Source organism: Schistocerca nitens, chromosome 6, assembly GCF_023898315.1.
Source record: "Schistocerca nitens isolate TAMUIC-IGC-003100 chromosome 6, iqSchNite1.1, whole genome shotgun sequence".
In the NCBI taxonomy this organism is placed as follows: domain Eukaryota; kingdom Metazoa; phylum Arthropoda; class Insecta; order Orthoptera; family Acrididae; genus Schistocerca; species Schistocerca nitens.
In genome coordinates this window covers 76,338,378-76,366,091 of record NC_064619.1, presented here as the reverse complement: position 1 = coordinate 76,366,091, position 27,714 = coordinate 76,338,378, and the positions used below count along the sequence as shown (strand labels likewise).

Sequence of the window (27,714 nt, the reverse complement as noted above, 5' to 3'; positions counted from 1 at the left end):
TTCCAAATACAATGATAGTCATCGAGACATAAAACGATCTCTGATATCTGTGCGAAATGTAACTGAAGTATCGCAGTGTATTTTCGGAAATTTCAATGTATCCTCCGATTGAAATTTTAAAATTAATGAAACGTGTAAAAAACAATTTTCCTTTAAATTGAAATGTAATTCTTAGTTTCCGCTTCTCTTTGTACAGAAATTCGCATGTAAAAAAAAGAAAGTCACGGCACTATGTTCTAACTTTTTATTTTTAGTGGATGCCCTTTTTTCGAATTTTTCTGATACCACCTTCATTTGTTGCATTTTCGTTAAATCTAACTCTGAGTTATGCCTGCTTAATGTGAGGTCCTTTGAACTTCAAATTATCGTCAGTCGGCTGTAGATATTTGCAATCGTTAGTCACTCTTTCGAAATCCACTACTACACGCCACAAAGGCGGAGGGTACGTCGGTTAGAACAACCGACTCCCACGTTCCCCGTCTAATTTGCAAATGATGCATAGTTATAACGACTGCCTTCGTATGCTGTGGTGTCGTAACTTCCCTGATTTTTTTCCCCGGTTCATGATCATTTCGCAAGAAGTAACACATTGTCTGATTCTTCTTACAGCCGGCCGCTGTGGCCGAGCGGCTCTAGGCATTTCAGTCCGGAACCGCGCTGCTGCTACGCTCGCAGGTTCGAATACTGCCTCGGGCATCGATGTGTGTGACGTCCTTAGGTTAGTTAGGTTTTAATAGTGCTAAGTCTAGGGGACTGATGACCTCGTATGTTAAGTCCCATAGTGCTTAGAGCCATTAGAACCATTTGAATTTGATTCTTCTTGCAACATCTCCTATCAAAATTTCCAGTATTTATATCTCCGTGATGCAAAATGCCTCTCTGCCAGCACTGTGGTTTGATGAACACCCTCGTAACCCTCTCTCGATTACCAAGCTAACCCATGACGAAACACGTCACTCTTATTTTGATTTTATTGTACCGGGTAAGGAACCGATACTGCCTACTAACACTGGAGAACGGATCGAAGAAATATTTTGTCAAACACTTCTTATGTGAACGAGCTATTTTTCCTTAAGAATTTCCCAACGAATATCAGAGTGTTATCCGCCTTTCCTGATAGTTTTGCGCGGTCATTCTCTTTTCTTCTTTCTAGTGATATGTCACTTTCATTGTAGTCGAACAGCAGTACCTATCTCCGTATTACATTATGTTTATCTACGCTGAGAATTAGCTTCTAGCAGCTGCATCAAGTGCCGACCCTCCGCAGGTCTAGCAGAGATTTGCTACAGTTTTCCGGCGTTGTACCGTCATGTGCACTACAGCACCACAACCTCACGTAACTTTCCACGCTAACCACTACGTCACTTATACATTACTGAACAGTGACGGAGCTATAACACACCTCTGGAATACTTCTGAACTTACTTTCTACATCTGACACTTTCGCCCCATTCGTTGATTTCTATTTTTTGGAGCGTTTTGAAACAGTAACAAAGGTGATCCAGTGTTCCATAAGCTGCTGCTTTATTCATTAAGCTTTGCTGGGAAAGAGCTTTACTTTTGTAATAATCTATAGGCAGCAGGATAGCTGTGTGGGCGGTTCGTCTGTCTCGCCTGCGTGACTCATGATGAATAAGATGAAGGCAGAGCTACCGATTGACTCAACTTATACCGGGTGACAGTTCCTGAAATGTATGAAATAAAATCGTCATATCTTCTGAACAGTTTGCGTTAGGACGTCCAAACTGCAGGGTTCACCCGGGGGCATGAAGGGAATTAGTATGCGCTTGCGGACGCGCCCTCTTGTTATCGGCCATTCGAACGTGAAAATGTCACGGTACAGCGTGCCTGAGCGTAGAAAGCTTGTGAAGGCGAGCAGTAAGAGCCCAACTGCGGCTCAAAGGAAGTTTGCGACCGAGTTAAAGCTGAAGACAAGCGGTTCAAGTGTCCTAACAATCAAGAATTTCATTCGTAAATTTGAGAGAACGGGTGGTGTTCGTAATGACAGAGTTAGCAATGTCGATCGTCCAAAAAGAGTGAAAACGCATGAAAACATCGAGAAGACACGCACTGTGCTTCAAACCAGCCCCAGGAAATCGATCAAACGAATTGCATAGATGGTGGGAATCAACCGGGTGACATTGCGACAAATTGTTGTTGAAGATCTGCATCTCTTCTCATACAAAATTCAAACCCATCAGCCATTAGGCCCCAGAGCCATGGAACAGCGGTTGTGTTTCGCCAACACTGTTGCCCACTGAACAAGACTTTGATTTGAATTTGGGTTGGTTTAGCAATGAAGCCCAATTTCACTTGGAAGGATTCGTCAATAAGCAAAACTGGTGCATTTGGGGGACTGAGAATCCGCATTTCGCAATCGAGAAGTGTCTTCACTCTCAACGAGTGACTGGTGTGAAGTGTCCATTTACGGAACAATCGGTCAGATATTCTTTGATGGTACAGTGACTACCGAATTGTACTTCAAATTTTTGGAAGATGATTCCATCCCCATTATCCAAAGTGACCCTTATTTCGACAAGATGTGGTTCATGGAAGACGGAGCTTGACCCCGTCGAAGCAGGAGAGTGTCTGATGTCCTGGAGGAACACCCTGTGGACCGCATTCTGGCTCTGGGGTACCCAGAAGTCACTGGCACGGGCCTCGATTTAATATGAACACATCTGACTCCTTTTTGTGGGGCTATATTATAGGCAAGGTGCACAGAAATAACCCCAGATCTACTGGTGAGCCGAAGACAGCCATCCGGGAGATCATCGACAGCATCGACGCTCCGAACTTCAGTGGATGATGGAGAGTTTCGCTATTCGTCTGCCCCACATCGTGGTCAATGATGGCAGGCGTTTCGAACATGTCATTACCTAAATCCGAGGTTGTGTACTGACGTTTATATGTTGAATAAAGTGCACGTAGTTTGTAGCTAATTTACGTTTTCGTTTTTTTCATATGATTCAATAATTGTTACCCTATATCAAAGATCCGGCGGAGCCAGAACTGACACGGACAGTTCAATTTGTATCGACTTAGCGCCCAATTTCCTCTTCTGGTGACACCCATTTCTGCGGACAGTGAAGAAGAAACACCCACCATTTGTTCATGGAAATCTTAGCAAATCTCACCTATACGTATTATCCAAATTGAATCATATTATCTGCAGTGCTGTTTACAAACGACAGCACTGCGAGGCAAATACTGTTCGATGTAACGCTGTTGTTCTGGAGGTTGAACATTTTAAGTTACCATCCCTCGACACAGCCACTCAGAGAATTAAAGAGGAGTTGTTGCGGAGGAATCCGTTCCAGCACTGAATTACAAAAGTTCTGCAAACAAATGAGCAGTGTGCTCAGGGAAAGTGTAGGAAGCACAAAAATAAAACTCGAAATATGTTGACTTGCATGTATAAGGCAGTCCATTTACGTCACTTTAGATTGCATAGTTTATAGATATATTCGTATTTACTAAATATAAATAAGCTACGTAGGAGAGGATACATTATGGCTGCTCTGCCCAAGAATTTATTATTATTTAATTCAACTCGCTCCTAAACAGCTTATGGTCACGAAATGTCCTTACACAACTAGGTAAGAAACTAGGATAAACGGCCAGGCGACGAATTTACCTAGGCACATTAGAGATGTTTGACTAGACGTCAGCACCAAACCGTTTTTCCAAGAAATATTAAACTGAACTCCTTAGAAATGTGTGGTGTTGAACCAAATGTTGCACACGTGCACCTGATTTCCACTTGGAAAAATGGTGCATGATCACGAGAAACGCTATAATCACAATAAGTTTTGCCAACGCTTTACAGTCCGGTTGGAAATATTCCATGGACGTTAAACACAATGCCTTTTTCTGAAAATGGCTCTGAGCACTATGGGACTCAACTGCTGAGGTCATTAGTCCCCTAGAACTTAGAACTAGTTAAACCTAACTAACCTAAGGACATCACAAACATCCATGCCCGAGGCAGGATTCGAACCTGCGACCGTAGCGGTCTTGCGGTTCCAGACTGCAGCGCCTTTAACCGCACGGCCACTTCGACCGGCCCTTTTTCTGACTAGCGGTCACTATGCTTAGTGGCACGTACGTACAAAAATTTACTGAATTTCTATTAATGCAACATTGCAATCACAAATATGGACCGTCAATGCGCAATTATCTGCGTGTGAATTTCGAAGACGATTGAGAGTTGAAAATTACCCTGAAGTACTCGCATTGAAGTCAATAACGCCATCACCTGATTGAAAAAAATAGTGGGACAATCCTCTTGTGAAATGACAAAGAAAATAGACTTAAAATGCAGTCCGCTTTTAAACGACATATGAGACAGTAATGCAAACGCGTTTATCATTTTGTGTAGTACCGAATTGCTTTGTGAAGCTGGGAAGAATAATGTGTGTTGTATTTCATGCCTTAACTTTATTATGTATGCAGTTTAGTTATAAAAAGTTTGGACAAATCACTTAGATCTGCAACAAATTTGAACATATCACTTATACCATCAACATAGGTATCACACATTCAACGTCTCGTAAACAATTTTTTTAAGAGAACTGCAGGATTTCTTGGCCGTCGTAATTGAAGGTAAAAACGCGTGGGCGTTTAGACCGTCTCATCTCCTTTTTACATCTCTTCTTGACGAGGCGAAGATTCGACTCTGAGTGTTGGGACGTTCTTGAGGAGTCCTTTGGTGTCGCGGATTAGTTCAGCATTGTCGAAAACCAGTATCGTGTTTACTTACAAAATGGGATTTTCCTTGCGCTTCTTCTGGAGGAGATGTGTTGTTGATTGTATTTTTCGGGTTATTGATGGGGGCCTGCCGTTAGTGGATAGGTAACGATGAGAGGGGGGGGGGGGGGAGAGAAGGGGAATATTTACCAATATATTATTGTCGTCGTGCAGAAGTGGCTTCCTCATGGTTCTAGAATGAGATTTTCACTCTGCAGTGGAGTGTGCGCTGATATGAAGGTTCCTGGCAGATTAAAACTGTGTGCCGGACCGAGACTCCAATTCAGGACCTTTGCCTTTCGCGGGCAAGTGCTCTACCAACTGAGCTACCCAAGCACGACTCACGCCCCCTCCTCACAGCTGTACTTCTGCCAGTACTTCGTCTCCTACCTTCCAAACTTTACAGACGCTCTCCTGCGAAAGGGAAAGGTCCCGAGTTCGAGTGTCGGTCCGGCGCACAGTTTTAATCTGCCAGGAAATTTCCTGATGGTTGTTTCTCTTTTGTTCTCGCAACTGCTGTCCACTTTCAACTATTGCTGTGGTGCTTTATCATTAAACAGACTCTTCTCAGGACAGAGTAGCTGGAGACGAATATTATTGTCGTGTTAAGGTGTATACTGGAGAAAAATTTCAGAGCCAGGTACCCTCCTTCACCATCAGTGAAACACTTTCTAGGTAAGAAACTTTAGTCTTCATACGAAGGTCTGAACAAAGCTTATTTAGTTATTTTCTGGAGAGTTAAAGCAACGAATTACATCTTTTCAATAGAAAATTTTTTTCTGTCATGTAAGAGATGTATTTTAAATAACGGTGCGCAAATGATTTTAAATCAGATTTCTGTGTACTTTAGTAATGCAAACGGAAATTTGTCCAGAACTGCCTATGTGTGGGACGGATGTTATGGCGGCGAAGTGTCCATATATGTGAGGTGATCAAACTGGTGTCCATTTTCAAGAATGCACAATTCACCGTGTCGAGATTTAATCCTGCTGGCGTCACAGAGCCACAAGCCGTTTAGCAGGCGCCTTAAGTTGTCAATTCAGGAAAACGGGCACTCATTAGTACAACTCATTTGAAAGAATGTTTCGCCACCATTAAGTCCCTCTTAACATAGCCAATTATGGACAGCATATTGCATCCACCATTAAAGCTTTGAATGATGCTAGCCCCTTAACAAGAATTCATAGAAATTTGATTTAAATTGACTGGTACACAGTTGATTTTTGTATATACACTGAAGCGCTAAAGAAACTGGTATAGACATGCGTTTTTAAATACAGAGACACATAAACAGGCAGAATACGGCACTGCTGTCGGCAACGCCTATATAAGACAACAAGGGTCTGGCGCAGTTGTTAGATTGGTTACTGCTGCTCCTTTGAATGGGCTGTAGCTCCCAAAGTAAGAGTGATAGCAATGTAATTTAAATTGATGTATATACAGCTGGTGTTACTGACACCAATGCATGACAGAAACAACTATTGTTCCATTAAAAAAATTGTATCTTTTTGCTATAACTCTTTGGATAATAACACAAATTATGTTCATAGCTCCGCAGACAGTGTAACGTTTCTTATGGTGACCTACCGCAATAAATATATCCGTCGCATATTACTTCGTAGCTTACAGAAGCAATTTTTTTTATGTTGGTGTAACTCAACAGAAACAACTGAAGCAACTTCTTAATTCTGCAGAAAGAGTAGTGTTTCTTATCTTTACCTGTCTAAATAAATATTCCTTGTACTTATTACTTTGTGAGTCGCAGAAGAGGACATCTTATCTGAAACGGCCTGTATCGTTTGTCGAAAGAATTGAGAACGATCGTACTGTTGTGTGACACCCTTGCAGAAGAAGTTGGAGCTTTCTGGTAGCACACAGCAACTCATTACTTAATGATGAGAAATGCTCTCGACAGGTTAAAAAAGTATTAAACTGTTAGAAAGTTTGAGTACGTAGTCCATCTAATAATCTCGCACTCGACGCCCGGGAGACGACTGTGATGGGCAATTTAACGCGGTTCTCGGAGGGAGAGTGGAAAGAGGGCAGTGGTAAGGACAAAGAGAAAACGCCTGTGACCAATGTTATATTACAAGAATTAATGAAAAGAGGGAAGGTCAAAGGCGGGATTTGAGGGAGGGGGAGTTACAGTGTTCTTCGGAACAGGAGCACCTGCCGCCTGGAAGGGATCCGCCGTTCGAGCCGGTGTTGACACAGCGGGCAGGGCAGGGCGGAGCGGCCTAGGGAAGGGCGGGGCAGCGCCCGGCCTGCGAAATTAGCGGCCGGCGGGCTGTTTGCTCTGCGGGCAATAACACGGCGCTGGCGGCAGCCGACTGGCGGCTGGCGGCTGGCGGCTGGCGTCGCGCATCGACCGCCCGCCACTGGCGCCAGCTGCCCGCGCCCGATATTGCACGCCCCCCGCCGGCCCACGGCGCCAGTTTACACAAGTGGCCGTGTCTCGCCAGTACGGAATTCCTTCCGAGACCGCGCTCACGATTAAGGGGTCCGTAACAGCCGCGTATCGATTGCGCAGGTCCGGTGTGTTCTTTTTCCTGCGCTAATGCTGTCTCGAAACTAAATACCATCATCTAAATGTTTTACGATCCGCAAGACTGGTGAAGTCTCACAGATGCTCGCAATTTAGGGCAAGCTCCGCTGTGAGAGGTTTTTATTAGTTTCCACAGCGAAGTTCTATCTCGAAATCTGGCAAAAAGCTCGAAGAGATTCTAGTCATAAGTAAAAGTACACCAGTGCACCAGTGGCAACACACAGTTAATGCATTCATTACACGATAATAATAGTGATGGTACTGATGATAGTGCCACTAAAAATGAGCTACTAAACACGTTTTCCGAACTTTTTTCGACAAAGAAGGCGAATTAAATACTCAAAAATTGGAATCAAGAACAGTTCCACTAAAAAAGAGAAAGAATCTTTCCAATATTTCAAGAAAAAACAGACCTCCAAAATTTAATATAAGTAAACTGAAAGATGTCAACAACAAATTTACAGAAACTCTACACAGCAAACCAAATAAAACGGACTGGAACGGAATTAAAGAAGCCATGGTACAATCAGCCACTGAAACGATGCTGACTAATAACAAATATAAACACCTGTGGTGGAACAAAGACTGTAATGAAGCAATTGAAAAGCGAGGACAGGCTTGGATAAAATGAAATAGCAAGAAAACATCCAAAAATCACGAAAACTTTTTGAAGGTTAGGAAAGATACATCAAAAGTATTGAGAACAACTAAGAGGCTATTCAACAAAAATCAAATCGATGAAATAGAAGAGAATTATAGAAGACATCAGACTCGGGAATTTTATAAAGGCCTTAAATCACAACTATCGAAGTTTAAACCTCTTACGTTACACATAAGAGGACTCGATGGAAAACTAAATTTGGATGACAAATCATGTGCTGCAGCTTTTGGAAATTACTTTTCATCCCTACTGATGCTGAAAATCCAAATGAAAAGCTTGATTTCCATCCTACTGTTCTTCTGCAGATAGTCCCCCTCCCACATTAGATGAAATCATGAAAACTATACAAGGCTTGAAAAGTAACAAATCAGGAGGTGAGGATCGCATCTCGGCTGAAATGTGGAAATATGCATATCATGATACAATAAAACGTCTCCATGATGTCATAGTGAATATTTAGGAATATGAAACTCTACCTCCAGATTGGACCGTAGCAATTATTCACCCACTTCATAAAAAAGGCGACAAGAGTGATCTGAATAATTACCGAGGAATCTCTTTGCTACCAACGACGTACAAGATCTTTTCCAGACTGATGTTAAACAGAGCTGAATCAGTCTTAGATTAGCAATTGGGCGAATATCAAGCTGGTTTCAGGACATCAAGATCCTGTGCAGAGCAGATCCATAACCTGAAATCTGTTATATCATACGCCAAATCAAGATCAAAAACGTTTGTTGTGACATTTGTCGACTTTCAAAAAGCGTATGACTCAATTGATCGAGAAACAATAAAGAACACCCTTGCCGAATTTGGTCTAGATAGGAAAACAATCAACCTGATAAGCGCCACTTTAAATAACACAGTGTCAAAGGCGAACTTTCAGAACCATTTGAAATCTGTACAGGGGTGAGACAAGGTGACCTGATCTCTCCATTGCTTTTCAACTGTGTCCTGGAAGAGAGAGTCAGAGAGTGGAAAACAACCGTACCGCCAGGTTATAGGATTCAAATTGGACACAACAGACATGGCGTCAGAGGAAACTGTTTGACTTTTGCTGTTGATCTGGCACTCATTGCAAATAGTATTGACGAAGCTAAGGTTCAAGTGTCCAGCCTACAATCAATTGCTGCTAAGACTGGCATAAAAATATCATTTAACAAAACTGAATTCATGACAAACATCAAACACGCTTCTCCTCATATTGGAACAGAGAAAATCAAGCAGCTGAAGAAATTTAAATATCTTGGAGAAATAATTACACCTGACGGTTCAGAAAATGCAGCCGTAGAAAGTAGGAGTTCTAATCTAGAAGGTGCTTTTCATCTGTGCAAAGGCTTAAACAAAAGCAAAAGCCTGTCTTTAAACCTAAAACTTTGTCATTATAACACCGTAATAAGAGCGTCGGTTTTGTATGCATCAGAATGTTTAATCACGACGAAGAAAGGACCACTAAGAAAACTTGAAATAAAAGACTGGAAATTTTTGAGGAAAATCCTTGGCCTTATCAAGGAAAACGGAGAATTCCGCCGCAGACACAACTCTGAATGATACGAACATACAGAAGACATTGTTACCAGCAGGAGGAAGCGGAGAATGATGTTTTGTGGTCATCTGGAAAGAATGAACTCTCAAAGACTTACTCATCGAATACATTCATTATTTCAAAAACAAAATCGTATTCAAAATGGGCAAGCCAAGTTCAAAAGGATTTACAGCAAGCTGAAATTGCATTTGATGACATTCAGGATCGAGAAGTTTTCAGAGAAAAGTCAAAATTACTAAAAACCTTATTTCGCTTACTACGCCAGTCCCACGTCCTGTCTGCAAATGGTCAAAACAGAGAAAAGAAGCACAGTCAGCCAAAATGAAAATCTACTGGCAAAAGAGGAAAACACAATCAGGGAAGAGATAAAAATCTTCGTGGTCCATAGCAGGCCGAAATGATAGCAGAAAAAAAAGATACTAAACGCATCTTTCCGAATTTTTTTCACCAAAGAAGACGAAGTAATAACTCCAAAATTCGAATCAAAATCAACTGACAACATAAGTAACTTAGAAGTAGAGATCCTCTATGTAGCGAAACTGCATAAAACACTTCAGAAAGACAAGACTTCCGGTCCAGATTGTGTACCAGTCAGGTTCCTTTCAGAGTATGCTGGTACAATGGCCCCTCGCTTAACAATAATTCACAACCGCTCGCTCGTAGAAAGATCCGTATCCAGATACCGGAAAATTCCACAAGTCGCACCGATACCCAAGAGAGAAAATTTTAGTAATCCGCTGAATTACAGGTCGATATCGCTAAGGACGATTTCCAGTAGGATTTCGGAACATATACTGTGTTCTAACATTATGAATCACCTCCAAGAAAACTATTTATTGGCAAATAAGCAACACGGATTCAGAAAATACCTTGCTTGTGGAACTAAACTAGCTCTTTATTCTTGCGAAGTAATGAGTGCTGTCGACAGGGGACGTCAAATTTATTCCATTTTATTTTATTTTATTTTATTATAGTTCAATTTATTTTCAATTCCTAAATGACCAAACCGCTTAGGTCATCGGTCCCTAGACTTACACACTGTTTAAACTAACTTATGCTAGGAACATCGCACACACCCATGCCCGAGGGAGGACTCGAACCTCCGGAGGGAGCGGCCGCATAGTCCGTGACATAGCGCCTCAAACGGCCACTCTGCGCGGCTCCATTTTATTCCCAGAAAACTTTTGACGCAGTTCCTCACAAGCGGCTTCTAATTATTAAACTGAGTGCTTATGGAGTATGGTCTCGGTACTGCTACTAGATTCGTGATTTCCTGTCAGAAATGTCACAGTTCGTAATAATGGAAGGGAAGTCATCGATTAAAACAGAAGTAATACCTGGCCATCTTCGTGGAATAGGTATAGGCTCTCTGTTGTTCCTGATCTACATAATGAATTTAGGAGACAATCTGAGCAGCCCTCTTAGATTTTTGTAGATAATTCCCCCATTTACCGTTTTGTAAAGTCATCAGACGATCAAAATGAATTGCAAAATGATTTAGACAAGACATCTATATGGTGTGGAAATGTGGCCCTTGTTTCGAAATAATGAAAAGTGTAAAGTCACCCATATGAGTACTAACGGAAGTCCGCTAAATTTCAATTACACGATAAATCACTCAAGACTAAACCCTGTCAAACGAATTAAATACTTAGGTATTACAATTAAGAATAACTTGAAGTGGAACGATCACATGGAATTTGTCGCAGGGGAAGCTAACCAAAGGCTGTGACTTAGTGGCAGAAAGCTTAGAAAATGTAATAGATCTATTAGACTGACTACACTAAGCTTATCCCCCCTCTTCTGGGGTACTGCTGTGCGGTGTGGTATCCGCACCAGATAGGGCTGACTGAGGACATCGAAAAATTTCAGAGGACGGCAGCTCGTTTTGTATTATTGCGAAATAAGGCAGTGAGTGTCGTGGACGTGATACACCAGTTGCGGTGACAAAAAGGCGATTTTTACTGGGACGGGACCATCTCATAAAATTTTCGTCGTCGACTTTCTCTACACAGCGTGAATATATTTTGTTAGCGCCCACCCACGTAGGGAGAAATGATTATCACAATAAAATAAGAGAAATCACAGCTCGCACAGAAAGATAAGGTGCTCGTTTTTCCCGCGAGCAGTTCGAGAGTGGAACGGTAGAGAAGTAGCTTGAAGGTGGTTCGATGAACCCTCTGCCAGGCACTTAATTGTCAACTAGATCCATTACCGTCATCTTGGTCAGTTCTACACCTTCACCCTTCTGTTATAAGCAGGTCGGGTGCTTCAGTTATGCTAGCATTAATATCCGTCCACACACTTTTTAAAAAATAATGTTCCATGCAGTTAAGCCTCGGGTGATCCGGCCGTAAAACGTGGCTTTTACCATAACAATTCCCGTTTACAGCAGTCAGTCCAGTACTTAAATTCTTACTGGGGTCCTAAGTAGTTTTCATTTGACTGCCTGATCTCACATACGTCCAGCAGTAATCAAAGTTCCTTTGCTGCGGGCGTATCATAATGCAAAGGATATATAACTTCTAAGAGGAAACAGTTTTCCCCACTTCAGCTTAATGCCAAAATTCATTAACTAAAATATGAATTGAACTTCATTCCAATAAATGGAGAATATGTCATCACACAGACAGTCCAAACCATCTGCTTCGTAAAAGAAAAACAGTTGACTGCAGAACAAATAAATCTTGCGTACACTCTGAGCTCACAATTACAATCACAATCTTTCTTTGAGAGAAATTCTGTTCATATCAACGTCTGTTAGCCTGTCCTAATGCACGTAAAGAGCGAACTAAAGCTGCTTACGAGCAAGTATCTTTCTTTATCTTGTGTTCATTCCAGTCTAATGCTAACTTGCGTTCAACAAACTAAACCCATATATAAAGTTACATAAGATAGTTTATTATTCCAACTCAGAACAAATTACTCAATAGAATGTGGGCCAAAGAATAGAAACTTAAGTTTATAACGTCCGCTACACTTTCATGGAGCAAACAGCACGCACCACTGGTTACCCCCGCGTTCTCACAAACTCCTTACGTACACTAGGCCAGGATAACAGATGTTGACGTAAACAGAATTTTATTAAAGAAAGATGGTTAGATACTACGAGGCGCAGTGATTGTGATTTCAGAATTTAGGCAAGATTTCTATTCGTTGTGCAGTGCACTGTGTTTCTTTTACACACAACTTAAGAATAACGAGGCTCATTAATCAGCATGAAAGAGATTTTCGTTACTCACAAGGGAACCTCCCCATCGCACCCCCCCCCCCACACATTTAGTTATTAGTTGGCACAGTGGATAGGCCTTGAAAAACTGAACACAGATCACTCGAGAAAACGGGAAGAAGTTGTGTGGAACGATGAAAAAATAAGCAAAATATACAAACTGAGTAGTCTAGGCGCAAGATAGGCAACATCAAGAATAGCTGGAGCTCAGGAGCGCCGTGGTCCCGTGGTTAGCGTGAGCAGCTGCGGAACGAGAGGTCCTTGGTTCAAGTCTTTCGTCGAGTGAAAAGTTTAATTTTTTTTTCAGACAATTATCAAAGTTCAGGCGCTCACACATAATCAACTTCGCTCTCCAAAATTCCAGGACATGTTCAGATTTTCTTGGACATACGCAGGATTTGACGGTGTACACACGGATAAATTTGAAAACGTTAAAAACATATGTTTTGACAGAGCACAGGGAAAACTGTACGACTGTGAAATTGTTGCATTCATTTGTTGCAGTTTATGTGACAAACTAATGTTTTCATCACTTTTTTGGGAGCGATTATCACATCGACAAGAAAACCTAAATCGGGCAAGGAAGAAGAATCTTTTTACCCATTCGCCAAGTGTACAAGTTAGGTGGGTCGATAACATACTCCTGTCATGTGACGCACATGTCGTCACCAGTGTCGTATAGAATATATCAGATGACGTGTTTTGCTGTGGAGGAATCGGTTGACCTATGATCTTGCTATCAAATGTTTTCAGTTCCCATTGGAGAGGTACGTCCTTTCGTCTACTAATCACACGGTTTTGCGGTGCGGTCGCAAAACACGGACACTAAACTTATTACAGTGAACAGAGACGTCAATGAACGAACGGACAGATCATAACTTTGCGAAAATAGAGAAAGCAAACTTTTCACTCTAGGGAAGACTTGAACCAAGTACCTCTCGTTCCGCAGCTGCTCACGCTAACCACGGGACCACGGCGCTCCTGAGCTCCAGTTATTCTTGATGTTGCCTATCTTGCGCCTAGACTACTCAGTTTGTATATTTTGCTTATTTTTTCATAGTTCCACACAACTTCTTCCCGTTTTCTCGAGTGAACTGTGTTCAGTTTTTCAAGGCCTATCCACTGTGCCAACTAATAACTAAATCTGAGGGGGGTGCGATGGGGAGGTTCCCTTGTCAGTAGACATCTTTGCTGCATCAGCCTATCATTATAAAAAAAGCGCATGTGCGGTGGGTATAATTAAGCCATTCTTACATGTATATAACTGCTCTGGATCCGTAGACGGATTCCGGCTAAATAGCGAAATGTCATTGAATCACTGTAAAATTATAACAAATATATTTATAAAGATGTAGATTCGTTAACTCATTGTCCTGAAAATTCGTGTTTATGATTCATTAACCTATTAACTGCCAAATTATTTTTCTTCAACCTACATTTATTTTTGGGTTACCTGATTGATGCCTCGACTGAGAAAACCAATGTAAAATACAAAAAGGAAGCTACCTTCAAGTAAACTGAATATTTTAGTCATGCCCAAATGGGGATCATGGTAGTTAATGGGTTAATAGTTTTCAAAATACTTCTAAAATTTAAAACGAGAAATGTGGGTTGCCTTCAGTAGGCCACAGTCACGAAGTACACTGTTCATCCATCAGTTAGTAAGAAATCCAATAGTAAGGAGGTGAACTATTCATGCATCAGTTATGAATGTGCCACATTTTTCATTTTCATTGTTATAAGTATTTTCATAGAAACGCAGAATCATAGACTTCCAAGACTATCTTTATGGGGTTAGGAGAAATTACTTTATACTTTTTAGTCCAGTTTAAATGTGTGGTACATCAATAAATTATTTTGATGCAAATTATTATTTTCTACTTTTTAATGTTGTCTGTGTGAAATTTTCATTCGTTTTCAAACATTTTGATGAGGTTACAACAGAGACTTGCTGAGATTATAACAGAGACTTGTGGTGAATTTCAGGTTTATTTGAGTTTCTCTTCATCTGTATGAAACAATATATATCCACCTCCGACAGATACCTTGTGAAAAGATCATGAAGGTAAAAATTAGAGTGATTAGAGCTCACATAGAGGCTTACCACTAATCGCTCTTCCCGCAAACTACTCGTGATTGGAAGAGGAAAAGTGGCAAATTGCAGTGGTGTGCAGTACCTTCCGCCGCACACTAGACAAGGAAGTGGGTTAGTATTGCATTGGCATCTAGTTCTGAGCTATGCTTAACATTTCGATTCTCTGGCTGATTAAAAAGTTAGTTCAAAATAAACTGTGTCTCTTCTTCTCGCCTCTCTCTGCCCAGCTGTGTTCCTCCAGTTGCAATAGCGCCTGGAAAGCATCCCGATACTACCTGTGCGACATGACTGTCCTGCAGGGTAGGCAAGATGTCAGGCATTACCGAACGTTTTCAGTTGCTGCCCCATACCTACCAAATAAAATTTCAAGTGACTAGCTCATTGGGAAGTTAGTTTAAAATCAGTTCCAAAATTTGTGCCCAACACACACACACGCACGCACACGTACACGCACACGCACACGCGCACACACACACAAACGCACACAGAGAGAGAGAGAGAGACAGAGAGAGACAGAGAGAGAGATGATAGCGACGTAATAAAAACGTGATAATAATTATCATAGAACGGTTATGTAAATGCGAGTTGGCTTTTGTAACAGAGAGCATCGTTTCCCCTGTTCGATCAGTTATTACTTCTCCGTCTTGCCACTTCTTACAGAAGGTCGCAGGTAGACGCGATGGGACTAACAGGGCGTTGAGTAGTAGTGATTCCTTGCCATTTTCCATCGCGCTAACGCCCGCAGCCAGAGAGACAGGTGTCGCTGAGTGCGTGTTGGGGGCTGCTGCGTGTTGCAGAGGTGGAGGTGCGCAGCCCGCGCTTCTCTGGCCAGAGCTGGCTGGCGTTCCCCGCGCTGCGCGCCGCCTACAAGCACGTCCAGCTGTCGGTGGAGTTCCGTCCGGAGGCGGCAGACGGCATCCTCTTCCTGACCGGCGAGCGCGACGACATGGCGGGCGACTTCATGGCGCTCCTGCTGCACGCCGGATACGTGGAGTTCAGGTGAGCGGGCGAGCGCGCCAGCCGCTACGCGGTCTCAGCGGAACTCTGCCAGACTCTACTGCACATACAGGGAGGACGGCCGGTGTGGCCGAGCGGTTCTAGGCGCTTCAGTCTGGAACCGCGCGACCGCTACGGTCGCAGGTTCGAATCCTGCCTCGGGCATGGATGTGTGTGATGTCCTTAGGTCAGTTAGGTTTAAGTTCTAGGGGACTGATGTCCTAAGATGTTAAGTCCCATAGTGCTTAGAGCCATTTGAACCATCTTATCCCGCTTGCTACTGCTTAGTTCTGCCTCCAGTTGCAGTAACCTATCTAAACGTCCTGCAGTTTATGGTCTCTATATGCCGTGTGGTAGGAGTTGCTGAGTCTCTTATCAGTAATGACATTTTATTTTAGCCGAGTTTGACGCACCTGGGTGCGGACGCAGTGGTCTCTGGGCGTGCCACAAGTGCACTGTCAGAGATCCAATACGTCCGTTATACTTTTCCTTGGCCGATATTGCTACATCCTAGCAATCCGCATGTGAAGCCGCCAACAGTTCTACACATGTGTCACTAATCTCCTAGCCCGAAGAGTTTAGTGAGACATACGTCCAGTGCGAAACCTTTGAAAAAAGGTCTACCGGCAGTCTCAGTCTATCTCTGATGGCTTCTAAATGTGAAGGGTAGACATCTGCTCCTTCACTTTGAATTCTGAACGCTTTATTATCTTGTGGTTAGTTAATGTCACTGACTCACACAGGTTTCTTCTGCAGAGAGCAGTGTGCTTTATATGAAAAACTGCAGACAGCTTCTCTTCAAGCTTTCTGTAATTCGAGTGGGGGATTTGTGCTATCCGTGTCTGTTCACCTAACTCATTTATGTCTGATTTGCTTTCACAGAGAGCTGTGGTGTGAAAGGTTAATGTGTGTGAATTCGTAAGGGACCAAACTGCTGACATCATCGGTCCCAGGATTTACACTCTACTTAAACTAACTTATTCTACGAACAACACACATATCCATGCCCGAGAGAGGACTCGAATCTCCGGTCGGAGGGGACGCGCGATCCTTGACATGGCTCCTCAAACCACGCAGCCACTCAGTGTGGCGTGAAAGATCAAGATCGAAAGAATGAGGATAAGAGTTTTGGAATGCACAGTTTTTCTGGTTCGTCGGCTGGGGCATGTCTGACCTGGAAGATTTTTTCTGTGAAAACACCACTGTTGGCGTACTTTTCTCAGCTTCATGCGATCTATCTCATTTCCGATTCGAAGTCGAGTCCAGGTCCTATAAAATAATCGGTTGTGGGGTTATGCCGTACCATTTTGCACGATCGTACAAAGGTCCAGTCACGTAATGTGGGCATGTACAGAATCTTATATTCTCTGAAGCTACTGAATCGTGTTTCTTTTTTTTCCATTCTTTTTTTTTAGATAATACTGTTGTACCACATGTACGTTTAAATTCCACGAACGGTAGCCAATGGGGGTACTAGAATGCTGCGAGGGTAATGTTATGCTATGTGGGACGTTTACCTGAGCGTTCTTGGAACCTGTGGTAGCAATCGAAGGAATCATGATAGGTGTGGACTACCTGACCATAACTACAGACCATCTACATGTCTCCATCCTTGATGTCTTCCCCTACCGTGTGGAACCTTCCACCAGGGAAGCTTGTCTGCTTCACAGCGTCGTGCTACAGTGTTCTGAGGATTATGCATATTAGTGAACTCACGCTCTTATCTTCGCCACGAGTTCACCTGATCTGAACACGAAGGAACACGTCTGGGACGCTTTTGGACGCCAGCTGGGCTACCCGCTGCCTGACCTGTGACTACACGTGCGGTGCTACATATCCCCGGATAGCTACTAAGGTCTTGTCGAATCCATGGCAAGAATTGTCGCTGTTGCACTGCGTTTCAAACGTAGGTCGACATACTGTTTAGCAGGAGTTCATTATTTTTTGGCTCACCAGTCTACTCTAAGTAACCATGTGTGTGTCTATTACTCTTCCAATAGCTCACGCTCTTGCTCCACTAAATCATTTAGCAATACATCTACAGACAAAGAGAATCAAAAGATGCCGTTTAAAAGACTGTTTAAATCCGGCGGAAACGAAAATATATTCCTTTTACTGAACAATAATGCACTGGAGATACCGAGTTATGGAGTCGTGGTGCTCTATAACGATATGTAAACGATCCGTTGTGTTCCTTTTCTGTTTTAGTTAATTACGTTTTAGACCAAGTAAGGACCACAATTTGATATTTATTTCTCTTTTGTTTCATCCCTCTCTAAACGACCTTCATTTTCTCAGGATGAGCTTCTTTCCTCTGCCTGACCATCTGACTACAGTGACACTACTGGCCATTAAAACTGCTACACCGCGAAGATGACGTGCTACAGACGCAAAATTTAACCGACAGGAAGACGATGCTGTGATAAGCAATTGATTAGCTTTTCAGAGCATTCACACAAGGCTGGTGCCGGTGGCGACACCTATAACGTTCTGATATGTGGAAAGTTTCCAACCGATTTCTCATACACAAACAGCAATTGACCGGTGTTGCCTGCTGAAACGTTGTTGTGATGCCTCGTCTAAGAAGGAGAAACGCGTACCATCACGTGTCCGACTTTGATAAAGGTCGGATTGTAGCCTATCGCGATTGCGGTTTATCGTATCGCGACACAGCTGATCGCGTTGATCGAGATCCAATGACTGTTAGCCGAATATGGAATCGCTGGGTTCAGGAGGGTAATACGGAACGCCGTGCTGGATCCCAACGGCCTCGTATCACTAGCAGTCGAGATGATAGGCATCTTAACCGCATGGCTGTAACGGATCGTGCAGCCACGTCTCGATCCCTGAGTCAACAGATGGGGACGTTTGCAAGACAATAACCATCTGCACGAACAGTTCTACGACGTTGGCAGCAGCATGGACTATCAGCTCGGAGACCATGGCTGCGGTTACCCTTGACGCTGCATCACAGACAGGAGTGCCTGCGATGGTGTACTCAACGACGAACCTGGGTGCACGAATGGCAAAACGTCATTTTTTCGAATGAATCCAGGTTCTCTTTACAGCATCATGATGGTCGCATCCATGTTTGGTGACATCGCGGTGAATGCACATTGGAAGCGTGTATTCGTCATCGCCATACTGACGTATTACCCGGCGTGATGGTATGGTGTGCCATTGTTTACACGTCTCGGCCACCTCTTGTTCGCATTGACGGCACTTCGAACAGTGAACATTTCATTTCAGATGTGTTACGACCCGTTACTCTACCCTTCATTCGATCCCTGCGAAACCCTACATTTCAACAGGATAATGCACGACCGTATGTTGCAGGTTCTGTATGGGCCTTTCTGGATACAGAAAATGTTCGACTGCTGCCCTGGCCAGCACATTCTTCAGATCTCTCACCAATTGAAAACGTCCGGTCAATGGTGGCCGAGCAACTGGCTCGTCACAATACGCCAGTGACTACTCTTGATGAACTGCGGTATCGTGTTGACGCTGCATGGGCAGCTGTACCTGTACGCCCCAACCAAGCTCTGTTTGACTCAATGCCCAGGCGTATCGAGGCCCTTATTACGGCTAGAGGTGATTGTTCTGGGTACTGATTTCTCAGGATCTATGCACCCAAACTGCATGAAACTGTAATCACATGTCAGTTCTAGTATATTTGTCCAATGAATACCCGTTTATCATCTTCGTTTCTTCTTGGTGTAGCAAATTTTAATGGCCAATAGTGTATTTTTCTGTTTGTTTTCTCTTCCTGAAAACCTCTGAATTCCTTAATTTCTAATCTGCAATTTTGTCTTTTGAATAAGGTCTCCAGTTTGCCTTGTTTCCAACACCTATTTTGTCTTGCCGCCCCACGAATTTTCTTTGTCTATTTTTCCATTTCTGGAAGAACATATGGATCTTCTTCGTTAGTCTGCCTCCAGTCATACTCTCTAGATGTCCATAGAGTGTAACACGTATTTTCCTTATCTTCTCTGTTAATTGGTTGCAACAGCCAATTGCCATCTTCGTTCTTAATTTGATCTAATGTTTTTGTAGAATTCTTCTTTCTTTCTTTTCCAAATTTATTAATACCATTTTTCATTGATATAAAGGTAATGATCCTGGCCCATTGAGGACTTATGGTTTCTCAATTGTAATATAAAGCTTGATTTAATACCTTCGCCGCGCGTGGTATCAGTGCGGTATAGCAGTCGGCTTTCAGCCGTGATACCGCGCGGACGGGCTCGGCACGCCGAGCAGTGCTCCGCAAGCGTTGTGTACTCGCTAGCGCGCAGTCGTGCGTCGTTGTATTGACGTAACAGTACCGGTACCGACCCGACGCAGCGTTATCATATCGACAAGCCACAATCAAAATAACGTTCAACGCATCTTACACGAGACCGAAGGATCATGAAATAGAAGTCCGCAGCTCGTGGTCTCGCGGTAGCGTTCTCGCTTCCCGAGCACGGGGTCCCGGGTTCGATTCCCGGCGGGGTTAGAGATTTTCTCTGCCTCGTGATGACTGGGTGTTGTGTGTTGTCCTTAGGTTAGTTAGGTTTAAGTAGTTCTAAGTTCTAGGGGACTGATGACCATAGCTGTTAAGTCCCATAGTACTCAGAGCCATGAAATAGAACGTTTTATTCGAGACGTCATACACATAGAACCGCAAGAACAGATGGGGATCCATTTGTCTATTGTATCCAGCGCAGTGTACCTCAAATTGATTGACGAGCAGCCTGCGACAGACTCCTCTAACGATCTAAAAACGGCTTCCGCTTCTGCCACGCTGACGGTAATGTGAGCGTGGTAGCAGTTGTCCATGCTGGACTGGGGTGTGTACCGTGCGCTCTTTGCACCACCGTATGAAGTTCACGCCGACCTTGTCGTTGACCCGCTGCGGCCATATGGCACAGTTTTGAGCCACCCAGAGGAGAAATGGAATACGTTCGAGACGTATCCTGTCCGTAACGGGGTACGCCAAGGGCACATAGAACTTAAAAAGCAAGTTCCATCATACGTTTTCATTGGCATCTACTGAGCAGTTGTTATACAGGGTGGTCCATTGATCGAGACCGGGCCAAATATCTCACGAAATAAGCGCCAAACGAAAAAAACTACAAAGAACGTAACTCGTCTAGCTTGAAGGGGGAAACCAGATGGCGCTAAGGTTGGCCCACTAGATGGCGTTGCCACAGGTCAAATGGATATCAACTGCGGTTTTTTTAAAAATTGGAACCCCCATTTTTTATTACATGTCCATGAAGTACGTAAAGAAATATGAATGGTTTAGATGGACCACTTTTTTCGCTTTGTGATAGATGACACTGTAATAGTCATAAACTTATAAGTAATTGGTATCCCGTAACATTCCGACAGTGCGGACGGTATTTGCTTCGTGATACCTTACCCATGTTAAAATGGACCGTTTACCAATTGCGGGAAAGGTCGATATCGTGTTGATGTAAGGCTATTGTGATCAAAATGCCCAACGGGCGTGTGCTATGTATGCTGCTCCGTATCCTGGACTACATCATCCAAGTGTCTCGACCGTTCGCCGCATAGTTACGTTATTTAAGGAAACAGGAAGTGTTCAGCCACATGTGAAATGTCAATCAAGACCTGCAACAAATGATGAAACCCAAGTAGGTGTTTTAGCTGCTGTCGCGGCTAATCCGCACATCAGTAGCAGACAAATTGCGCGAGAATCGGGAATCTCAAAAACGTCGGTGTTGAGAATGCTACACCAACATCGATTGCACCCGTACCATATTTCTATGCACCAGGAATTGTATGGCGACGACTTTGAATGTCGCGTACAGTTCAAATACTGGGCACAAGAGAGATTACGGGACGATGACAGATTTTTTGCACGCGTTCTATTTAGCGACGAAGCGTCATTCACCAACAGCGGTAACTTAAACCGGCATAATATGCACTATTGGGCAACGGGAAATCCACGATGGCTGCTACAAGTGGAACATCAGCAACCTTGGCGGGTTAATGTATGGTGCGGCATTATGGGAAGAAGGATAATTGGCTCCCATTTTAACGATGGCAATCTAAATGGTGCAATGTATGCTGATTTCCTACGTAATGTTCTACCGATGTTACTACAAGATGTTTCACTGCATGACAGAATGGAGATGTACTTCCAACATGATGGATGTCCGGCACATTGTTCGCGTGCGGTTGAAGCGGTATTGAATAGCATATTTCATGACAGGTGGAATGGTCGTCGAAGCACCATACCATGGCCCGCACGTTCACCGGTTCTGACGTCCCCTGATTTGTTTCTGTGCGGAAAGTTGAAGGATATTTGCTACCGTGATCCACCAACAACGCCTGACAACTTGCGTCTGCGCTTAGTCAATACATGTGCGAACATTACGGAAGGCGAACTACTCGCTGTTGAGGGGAACGTCGTTACATGTATTGCCAAATTCATTGAGATTGATGGACATAATTTTGAGCATTTATTGCATTAATGTGGTATTTACAGGTAATCACTCTGTAACAGCATGCGTTCTCAGAAATGATAAGTTCACAAAGGTACATGTATCACATTGGAACAACCGAAATAAAATGTTCAAACGTACCTACGTCCTGTATTTTAATTTAGAAAACCTACCTGTTACGAACTGTTCGTGTAAAATTGTGAGCCACATGTTTGTGACTATTACAGCGCTATCTATCATAAAGCGAAAAAAGTGGTCCATTTAAAACATTCATAATTTTTACGTACTACACGAATATGTAATAAAAATGGGGGTTCCTATTCAAAAAATCGCCGTTGATATCCGTTTGACCTATGGCAACGCTATCTAGCGGGCCAGCCATAGCGCCATCTCATTTCCCCCTTCAAGCTAGACAATTTCCGTTCTTTGTAGTTTTTTCGTTCGGCCCTTATTTTGTGAGATATTTGGCCCGGTCACGATCAATGGACCACCCTCTATATGATGGCCAACCGAGGACCTGCTCGGGTAGCGGCCAGGAGTGCCTTGCTAGAACCGAGTGTCTGCAGCGCCGCCTCGTTCAGGTGCCCCGCAGTGAACTTCCCCAACGATCCACGATGACCTCTCTCCCACTAACGTATGTGGAGGCGACTCGCCATGACGTGACGGATGATCAAGACCTGATATCCCCTCAAGCCACTGCCAGCTCCGTTGGAAAGTTGGCAATGGCGACGGTGACAACGACGGCACCGCAGCCAAACAGTGCAGATGTTTCTGCAGCCACTGCCCATCGCGGCGACGAGAGCACCCAGCCGCCGTCACTGTCGGGATCGGACACAGGGATTCCCGATGACCGAGACTCTGGTCGAGCCCACCCCTCCAGTGATGTCGAGTCTTGGACCCGCAACCAAAAATAATCCAAGCGACACAAGAAAAGACGATTGTCAGATGAAGAACGGAACGAGGAAATCAGACTGATGGAAGACATCGACTCCATTGCCGTGTCTGCAATTTCAAGGGATTCCAGTCGCCTCATTTACCAGAAGGCGCCTGACGATAAGCAACCCTTTGCTACACCTGGTGGCCCTGGAAACGAGGCGCATCGGATCGACTCACAAAATCTGGGCTCCTGTGAAAGTGGCCAGCCACCACTGACCTCCCTATCCTCTCTTGGTGATTGGGCGGACAACATAGAGGCAGATGATGCACAGCACACATCGTTAACTCCTCCGGAACCATGGCTGACATTGAGCCCGGAGGGCCCTGCCGGTCAGGGGATCATATGGCACAGTAATGCACGTCATGCGGCCAGATGGCTGTGTGGTGTACGAGCTCACTCTGGGGTTGCACCCGTGCATTGCCTCTATCACTTGATATGTCTCTGTCATATCGTGTAGGAACAATCAGTGTCAATGGTGCCACTTGACTGTCAAGACCAGCATGTTACACGACATGATCAGAGCGGCAGACTTGGACATTGCCCTTCTCCAGGAGGTCCGTCCCGAGATGCGTTTAGATCTATATGGGAACACCACCTAGAGCCTACCATATGGTGTTGGCACAGGGGGAACGGCCATCCTTCTCCGAGATGGCATGGAAGCGACGGACGTGACATACTTGCCGAACGCGCGAGGCATCGCTCTCACGCTTGCCTCAGTCGGCCTCGTTAACATATACTCTCCCTCCAGCACTTCACAGCGAGGTGACAGGCAAGTTTTTTATTCTGAGGAGGTCGCCCCACTTTTGCAAGAAAATATGGACCGTTACATAGTGGGCAGCGATTTTAATTGTGTTCTGCAGCCTGAGGACCAGATACCGCATTACGTTCCATACCTGGCTCGACAAGCACCGGTACGTGACCTCGCGCTCCACGACACATGGCTCTTACATAATGTGAACCAGCGCGGATATACGCATTTTACCGGCCACTCTGCCAGTCGTCTGGACCGGATATACGTATCGCGTGGCCGCGGCACAGCGACCCGTGATGCAGAACTCTGGCCGACGGCCTTCACGTATCATCTCGCGTATATCTGCACTATCGTCTTACCCCTACAACTCACCAGGCGCAGCAGAGGCCCATGGACGGTTACCGTCACCCTCCTTCGCGAGGAAGCGTGTCGGCAAGCAGTTACTGACACGTGGCGTCGATGTATCAGGCGCCTGCCAATGTACGCTTCCACGTTGCTGTGGTGGCTGGGATGTGTCAAACCTGCACTAACAAAGACCCTGATGGCCAACGAGCGTGACAGATCGAACTTGCAAAGGACGACATCGGAATATTACTATAGCGTTTCGTGATCTGGCGACGCAACAGCCGTCTCCCGAACGTCAGATGTCCGTAAAACGCATCAAAGCTCGTCTACTTCGCATCAGGACAGAGCAGCTAGACGGTGTCCGCATCTGTGCGCGAGTGCAAGACTGTATCCCCAACGAAACAGCGTCAGTGTATCACATTGTGCGCGAGAGGCGCCACCGCAAACGTCATCTCATTACGGCGATAAACACGGATACTGGCCGCCGCGCAGTGACGCAAACCGGCATAGCTCACACACGTTCGCCCGACAGTATGGAACCTTTTACATGGAAGATTCGCGAAACGTACGTGATTATGATGAGCTGCTGCAAGATTTTCCCGCGCCCATGGACGTGGCACCCGATGAGACTCTGCTGTTACCCATCACATCCGACGAGCTGACATACACGTGGAGCACCGAACAAATCTCCAGGGCCGGACGGTTTACCCCTGGAATTCTGCTGCACTTTTTAATGACCTTATGCGCGACAAGTGGCTCCAAATGTTTCAAAAAGTGATCCGCCCTGATTTCAATGTCACCACGGAATTCACAGACGGTATCTTTATCCCAGTACCGAAACCGAAAGGTGGTTGTAGGTGGTTTCGCCCTCTCACTCTCCTCAACAACGCATCCTCCGCACGCGTCTTCCCACTGCTATCGGGAAAGCCATCCACACAGATCAGACATGTTTAGGTGGTATCAGCAACATTCATCCAGCGTTAGGAACATACCGCGACGTAATTGCTTCGACGGCGGCCTGCAAAATTCGAGGCGCCCTTGCCGCCGTCGATTTTGACCACACATTCGAACGCGTCGACCACGGCTTCCTACGCGCAGTTTTGGAATGCACAAGCCTCTCTCCAGAGTCTGCATGTGTGGTCCTTCGTCTTATCCACGGTGCGCGTTCCCGCATGATGGTGAACGATTACCAGTTTGGTCACATTGTTGTTGGACTTAAAGAGCGACAAGGATGCCCCTTTTCGGGTATGTTATTTGCGGCCGCGCTTGAACCAGCTTTGAACGGTCTACGGAGGCGATTAGCAGGCATTTTCATACGGGACGTGACTTTCCTTTGCGGTGCATTCGCCGATGATGTCGTGTTTCTGGCCTGATCAGAGGATGAAATGCGCATGGCGCTTCAGTGGCTACGCTAGTACGGGGCGGTTGCTGTGAGCGTCATCAACGTGAAGAAGACAAAATACATGGATGTGGGTGGGTGGCTTTCCCAAGCAACGGCGGTGCCCTTTGACAAGGTCCCCGTACTCAAATGTTTCGGAGTGCAGTTCTATAGCAATGTTCGCTGCACTGCGGCGGCTACGTAACGTCGACTATTACACCAGACACGTGCTCTGATACAGGACAACAAATTTCGTCGAATGGACATGCTCCTACGAACACGTTATGTCAACACCCATCTTATCTCCAAATTGAACTATTTTGCGCATGTCCTTCCCTTGACGGTTACGATGGCTGACAGATTTCAGGCAGCATATGGACATTTCGTGAGCGCCGGTTTTGTTTTCAAAGTCCGATACGCCACCCTGACACTGCCGCAGCTGGCGGGCGGTATCGGTTTAATTCATGTCTATAACAGTGCGCGATCGCTTCATCTCAACACTAAGCGTCGCACGTGGACCTCCGCCCAGGCCAATCCCACGGACATCCTGATGGCTGAAGTGACACCACACTCTCTACATCCTCCGGTTTCTGTAGGACACATCTCACCGGCACTCGCCCACATCAGAGGGTTCTTTAATGACCTCAGCTACATAAAATCAGACCGTCCGACGACACAGATGCCCAGCACGAAAGACTGTTATCTCCATTATCAACAGCAGCAACCTGTCAATACGGTCGTACACAGACATCCAGAAGTTGGCTGGAACACGGTGTGGGAGCAGTACACACGCCTTTTATACCTACGACGGTGCGTTCATTGTGGTACGTGGTTGTGAACGGGAAGTTCCCTAATCGTCAGAGGCCACATTAGGATCATGTGACGGACGACCCCTTGTGTCCAACATGCTCAGTCGTTGACTCGGATGCATACCGCCTGTGCCCCGAGCATCGACTGCTGGCAACTCAAGCAGCGCATGCTCGAATTAATCTTCCTGCGATTGCCGGAGTCTTATCTCCCCTGACGATAAATTGCGCCCTGACGGCGTATACTTTCAACCAGCCAGGACGAACGCCGTTAACTGGCAAAAGGGTATGGCCCTTTACTACCCTACTGCCCATTAAAATTGCTACATTAAGAAGAAATGCAGATGAGAAACGGGTATTGATTGGACAAATATATTATACTAGAACGGACATGTGATTACATTTTCACGAAATTTGGATTCATAGATCCTGAGAAATCAGTACCCAGAACAACCATCTCTGGCCGTAATAACGGCCTTGATACGCCTGGGCATAGATTCAAACAGAGCTTGGATGGCGTGTACAGGTACAGCTGCCCATGCAACTTCAACACGATACCACAGTTCATCAAGAGTAGTCACTGGCCTATTGTGACGAGCCAGTTGCTCGGTCACCATTGACCAGACGTTATCAATTGGTGAGAAATCTGGAGAATGTGCTGTCCAGGGTGCAGTTAAACATTTTCTGTATGCAGAAAGGCTTGTACAGGACCTGCGACATGCTGTAGTGCATTATTCTGCTGAAATGTAGGGTTTCACAGGGATCGAATGAAGGGTAGAGCCACGGGTCGTAACACATCTGAAATGTGACGTCCACTGTTCACAGTGCCGTCAATGCGAACAAGAGGTGACCGAGACGTATAACCAATGGCACCCCATACCATCTCGCCGCGTGATACGCCAGTATGGCGATGACGAATACACGCTTCCAATGTGCGTTCACCGCGAAGTCGCCAAACACGGATGCGACCATCATTATGCTGTAAAGAGAACCTGGATTCATCCGAAAAAATTTCGTTTTGCCATTCGTGCACCGAGGTTCGTCGTTGATTGCTCCATCGCAGGCACTCCTGTCTGCGATGTAGTGTCAAGGGTAACCGCAGCCATGGTCTCTGAACTCATAGTCCATGCTGCTGCAAACGTCGTCGAACTGTTCGTGCAAATGGTTGTTGTCTTGCAAACGTCCCCATCTGTTGACTCAGGGATCGAGACGTGGCTGCACGAT

At 44.8% G+C, this 27,714-nt stretch overlaps 1 protein-coding gene across 1 annotated transcript in view; it reads left to right on the top strand.

The window, feature by feature from the left end:
- LOC126263233 (pikachurin-like) overlaps positions 1 to 27,714 on the top strand; it is a 1,086,760-nt gene that overhangs the window by 772,569 nt on the left and 286,477 nt on the right. The window contains exon 5 of the mRNA XM_049960316.1: positions 15,623 to 15,824. Coding sequence (XP_049816273.1) covers positions 15,623 to 15,824 — 202 coding nt within the window. The remainder of the gene's footprint in view (positions 1 to 15,622; positions 15,825 to 27,714) is intronic.